At 44.8% G+C, this 6,000-nt stretch overlaps 1 protein-coding gene across 1 annotated transcript in view; it reads left to right on the top strand.

Moving 5' to 3' along the window:
• The first annotated feature begins 707 nt into the window (after positions 1–707).
• The window catches only part of SLC27A6 (solute carrier family 27 member 6), a 72,827-nt gene continuing 67,534 nt past the window's right edge, over positions 708–6,000 (top strand). The window contains exon 1 of the mRNA XM_043912193.1: positions 708–2,028. Within this exon, the coding sequence (XP_043768128.1) occupies positions 1,503–2,028 (526 nt within the window). The 5' untranslated portion in view covers positions 708–1,502. The remainder of the gene's footprint in view (positions 2,029–6,000) is intronic.

Genomic DNA, 6,000 nt, shown 5'->3' with positions numbered 1-6,000 from the left:
GACTGAGCGACTTAGCAGCAACAGCAGTTTATCTTCAGTAAAATTTCACCATTGTATAAAATTTATTGTTATTTTTAATTATCTGTTGCCCCTCCACCTTGCCCTACCCCCTTTTAGAATCTTTAGTTTGATGTTCTGATCATATTTTAAAGGATCTCACTGGGAAAAAAATCATTTTATCCTTTTTTTTAAAATGTGGTTGTGAATATGGAGTTAAGCTCTCACCTCAAACAGTACTTTTGGAAAATTTTGTAAAAAGCACTTATCAAGGCACTCTAAGGACTGAACTTTAGTATAAATGTCAATACCAACCTACTAATAAAAGTTTTCAAAACTACTTTTTGTATAACCGCAAACTCACTTTGTGATGTTTTATGAACAGAGAGTTCAAATATTCCTGCATGAATTCCTGTGAAACTCATAAATATCTTTCTCGTCGCCTGTTTCCCTGTTCCCTATCCTCCCGCCCCCGCCGCCCTCTCTCGCCCCCCTCTGCTGGCAGCTTGAGTTTTTCTTTTCTTTAATTCTTCCCCTCGCCTCTGTAGCCTCTAGTTTAATTTCCTTTATCGACCATTTATGGAATGAATGAACTCCCCGACCCGGTTCCAGGAGCCTGGCTGCTCTCTGCCCCAGCCCGTGCGGCTTTCCTCCTGGGATTCGGGTCGCTGCACATCAGCCAGTGGTGGACGGGCCGAGGAAGCTGCTCCAGCGACCGCGGTCGGGGCAGGGTTGGCCCGGCGTCTGGAGGCGGGCGGGAGGCGATCCCCTCCGCCGGGGCTTGGAGGAGAGATGCCCCAGCTCAAGAACCTAGAAGGGGAGCTGCGATCCGCGTAGGAGGCAGCTTTTCCAGAGGGCGCGGCGGTCACCTGGGAGAAGCGCGGGGGCTCATCTTGCCCGACGGGAACCCAGAGGGCGCTGGGCCGCTGCGCGGGGCACAGACGGGGCGGCGCTGCGGGCCCTGGGATCACACAAGACCTGGGGACACCCTGGACGGAGGCGTGGCCCCGACACCCTGCGCGGTTCTGCAGCATCCAAGCGGAAAACCGCTGCGTATCTCAGTCTTCGCCACCCCAGCTTCTGTCGGCTGGAATTCAGCCTCCAAGTTGCAGGCACCGGAGAGCACCTGCCCCCGAGGGTGGTGGGGTATGCGCAGGAGCTTGAAAGGCACCGCGGACTGATCCAAGCAGCCCGGAGAGAACTGGTAGGTGCCTCAGAACTCCGCGGGGCGCCGGCCGCCGTCGGGGTTCAGACGCCAGTGTGTGCTGTGCTGGATTTCTCGATCCCCGCCGGAGGCCCTTGAGCTTATCTCACGCTCTAATTGCTCATCCGCCGGGTGTCCTAGGCCTTATCCCCAGCATTCTTTGGAGCAACTTCTGTGCAGAAGACTTTTCACTCAGTTTCGCAAGAGTTCTTCTCCCTCCCATAAAGGTTGGGGCGAACTGCAGGTGCTAGCCCTGCACACTGCAGACTGGTCTCCGCAGAGAGGTGCCCCCGGGAGAGCAATGGCAGAACCGGGATCTGGGCTGCCTTCTGGTCTTGCGGCCCCCACGTTCCTGCCCTGGCTAACAGGACTAGGGGCTGGAATGGTCTTCCTGAGCTTCTTGCAGAAACTCCTGTACCCTTACTTCTGGAGTGACCTCTGGTACTTGCTGAAGGTGGTTCCCCGTGAACTTTGGACAAACAGGCACAGACAGCAAGGGGAGCTAGTCACTGTCCTGGATAAATTCCTGATCCAGGCCAAGAAGCAGCCCCAGAAACCTTTCATCATCTACGAGGGAGACATCTACACCTATGAGGATGTGGACAGGAGAAGTAATCAAGTTGCCCATGCCTTCCGGAACCATTCCCAGCTGAAAAGGGGCGATACTGTAGCTTTGCTGATGAGCAATGAACCAGATTTCATTCACGTGTGGTTTGGCCTGGCCAAGCTCGGCTGCGTGGTGGCCTTCCTCAACACCAACGTTCGATCGGTCCCCCTCCTGCATTGCGTCCGCAGTTGTGAGCCCAGGGCCCTCGTGGCGGGTGCAGGTAGAGTATGTGAAATGATCTGCTTGAGCAGAATGGCAGCCCTGCCTCCTAGCCCCGACCCCGACCCGCACCCCCCACCCCCATTTTTTTGTTAGAACCAGTTAGCAACTAGTATCCTGGGTATGTGATGAAGTGTGGATGTTAAGGGTACAAGTGGTTTAATTTCCCCTTCCCTCACTTCAATCACTGTTGTAGATGACTTCTTCAGGACAGCTTCTGAAGAGCTTTACTGAAATCTCATACTTTTCTGAAATATTGTTTTAGCAAAGGGATGGGATGAGTCTAAGGGGCATATTTTACTGTTCTTGATACCTTCAGTGAGTACAAGAACACAGAGAGATAGAGCTTGGTAAGTTCTAAATTTTGTCGGATCTGACAAAATTATCTGATGTGAAGGAAGACGATTCTGTTTCATTGTTAAATACCTTCTGCTTCTAATAGTAGCACTATCAAGGTTGACTGCCTTTGCAGAAGAAACATGTTTAATTAGAAGTGCATGAATTCCTGTCTTCATGTCTGCTCTTATTCTGCACTGCCTGCAAGCTAGGATTTGCCTGGTAAAGTTGGACTCCCACCTCCCAGCCAGTGGCAAGCTCTTGGCAGACTCTCAGTCTCTTTCTCCCCCATCTCCTTACCCCACTGGTGCATCATTTTATTTTTCTTTCACTAAGTGCTGACCTTTTTCCCCTCCCCTTGGATTTAGGCTTTGGATATGTATACTGACAGTGAACTATAAAGAAAAGTTTTTGGTTGAGTGCCTGACTAATGAAGAACCTAGGATGATAAGTTGCATAACAAGGGAAGCGAAATATGAAAATTGATAACTTATTTGGTATAATCTAAGGGGTTTATGCAGGAGAAGGCAATGGCACCCCACTCCAGTACTCTTGCCTGGAGAATCCCATGGACGGGGGAGCCTGGTAGGCTGCAGTCCATGGGGTCGCACAGAGTCAAACACGACTGAGAGACTTCACTTTCACTTTTCCCTTTCATGCATTGGAGAAGGAAATGGCAACCCACTCCAGTGTTCTTGCCTGGAGAATCCCAGGGATGGGGAATCCTGGTGGGCTGCCGTCTATGGGGTTGCACAGAGTTGGACACGACTGAAGTGACTTAGCAGCAGCAGCAGCAGCAAGGGGTTTATGCATATGCTTCTTTCATGAGGGTAGGAAGGTAGAGGATCATGGCAAAGACCTTAGTGAAAGTATTTAAGTATTTTAGGTTAATAGATACATTATGACACCTCATATGGACTTCTCAGATGACACTAGTGATAAAGAACCTGCCTGCAAGTGCAGGAGACATAAGAGATACGGTTTCGATCCCTGGATCAAGAAGATCCCCTGCAGGAGGGCATGGCAACTCACTGCAGTATTCTTGCCTAGAGAATCCCATGGACAGAAGAGCCTGGTGGGCTATAGTCATATAGAATCTTTAGATTCACAGAGAAATATGGGGGGGGGGGAATCTACATTTATATACCAATGATTTATAAAGTATAATACTGTCTGTGTACCCTTTCTTATATAATTGTATATCACATGAAAATGAGTTAGCCAATATATAGTTCAAGAAAAAAAAAGGTTATTTATTCAAGGCTTTCACTTTTGCTTGTTTCATTTATCCTTCCAGCTCAATTTGTGACTAGATGAAGAAGCAAAATGTTTGTTCTTTTTAATTTATGATTATATTTTTAATGGAAAGGCATTTTATTTTAAATATAGCAATGTGTACATGTCAATCCCAGACTCCCAAATGTGTCTTATTACTCTTAAGGACTGATTTTATCTTAAATTACTGGAGTGGAGAAACCAGAAAGCCTCTCTTGTGGTTTCTTGTTTTGTTTTTTTTTTAATTCAACAGTCATATCTTCCAAGATTGAAATTCAGCTCGTCACCTTGGAAAGAGGTTAGCTAGTATGATAACATTTCTTTGAACTGTAGCAATAAGTAAAGTAGTCACACAGAGGTTCCATAACATGGTGAGGCAATGTTTACCTCTTGTGCCATGGGCAGTAATAATATGAATAGAGCAGGGAAAACGATCACAGCAGTTCATCTTTGGATATATTCTGACATTTTAGTTGCTCATTCTAATTTAGATTGCAGTTTCTGGAGCAAATCTAAACCTTAAATTGTGCAAAGAAATTAGTAAAGCCATAAATTCTCTCTAGAAGAGCAAACTAGAAGGGCTGCAGTATCTCTGAAAAGATTTCTGTGGCCATGATGTTGAGGTCAACCTGAGAAGCATCCCATATCCTGTCTCCTGAGGGACTCTTCCTGAAGTGTGTAAGGCTGTTTAACTCTCAAAATAGAGTTTTCAGACTTTGGTGTTGACTGAGCTATTGCCCAGTTAGGACCAATTAATTCTGCAGTTCTACTTGTCCCAGCTTTAGCTTTGCTTGCCAACAACTAATTGCATTGTTTCCTTGTTTTTGTTTTTAACATTACCAGACAAGTTTTGTATATGAAAGCCACATTGGGATGCTGGAATTTTAAGCCAAACATGTTTAATTACTTTGCTCAGTAAGTAGGTACCTGGAGAATTCAACCTTAAATCCTAGTAACAGTTCTTTATAGCACACTTCCAAAATATATAAATAGCATATGTTTCTTTAAAAAATGGGACAGTTCCCTTTTAATTAACTACTAGTTTTGTTGTTTTGTTTTGTAAGACAGCATAGCTTCCTTCAAAGTCACTTTTCTGTATTTGAAGCTCTTACCCTGAAAACTGTATTCTTGGCATCTTGAGTCTAATCCATGAACAATATATACATATAGTTTTTAGAACTTTACATTTCAGAGTTCTTAAATTCTCATTGGATGTTTCTAATGGAAATGTACTATTAAATCCTTATATCTTACTATTAAATCCTTATATCTCCAGCAAGAGTGTATTGAAGTGGAAAGACCAGACAGTGGTTTAGATAAGCTGGACAGCCCCAGGCCTCACTTCTGATCTGCCACTTCTTAATTGTGTGGTTGAAAAACAATCCTCAGCTGCTTTGAGTGATACTTTGCTTTGCTGTGAACTGGTGATAATACCATCTCCTTCACAGTGTAATTCTGAGGACTAAATGGCAGAGTTTTGGTAAAGTGACTAGCTGAGTCACTAGTGCATACGAAGTAAATCCTTGGTGAATCGAAATAATTGCTATTATCATTGTAAAGTCATTGGAGGCTTTTACTAAGGGATTTCATTTGAATTTTGATGCTACATTCTAATTTGGTATTAGCTGCAAAAAAGACTAGTAAATCATCTGTTTGGTCCAGGACCTTTAACACTTTGCTATGTTTTAGCAAAATTCATAAGTTATGTAAAACCAGTGTCAAACAAGTTTTATAGGCAGGCCAGATAATGTCCATGGTGGTCCATGGTGGTAGATGACATTACAATCATGACAGTTGCCTGATAGTTCTGTCTCCAGGATAAGAATAAACATTATTCTTGCTCTAGTTGTTGCTACCAAAGGTCAATGTTGCCATTTACTCAAGGCTGACTATGTAAAAGGTATACCCAGTACCTCTTGAAAGGCAAGCGCATAGCTATATTTTAGAAACTGAGAAGAGAAGAAGTGCTCCTAGGGTCTAGGTGCAGAACAGACCCAAAACCTGGTCTCTCATCTAAGGCTCTGCTGTGTTATACATTATGGCCCAGTGGTTTCTGGGGCTGTTAATCCCCTTTTGCTATAACCATGAAAAAAATTGCATTCCAGTTATATAAATATAGGAATATAAAAAGTTGCATTTAGGAGAGGCAGCACAGGAACAGGAACCTGGATTTTCTGATGGTGTGCACACCTCTGTCTTTGTCCTCGTTTCTGCTCCTGCGCGTTTCCTCATCTCCATCTTTCCCCTTTCTCGTCCCTTCCCTCCAGCTCTCCCTCTGCCCTGCTGCTTTCCCGTAGCTCTCTCTGTCATCTTTCATCTGATCATCTACTTGGTTTCAATATTTTCCCCACCAATCCTCTTG

Source organism: Cervus elaphus, chromosome 9 (genome assembly GCF_910594005.1).
Source record: "Cervus elaphus chromosome 9, mCerEla1.1, whole genome shotgun sequence".
NCBI lineage: Eukaryota > Metazoa > Chordata > Mammalia > Artiodactyla > Cervidae > Cervus > Cervus elaphus.
Note: the sequence above shows the minus strand (reverse complement) of the source record. Positions and strands in the feature narration are given on the sequence as shown.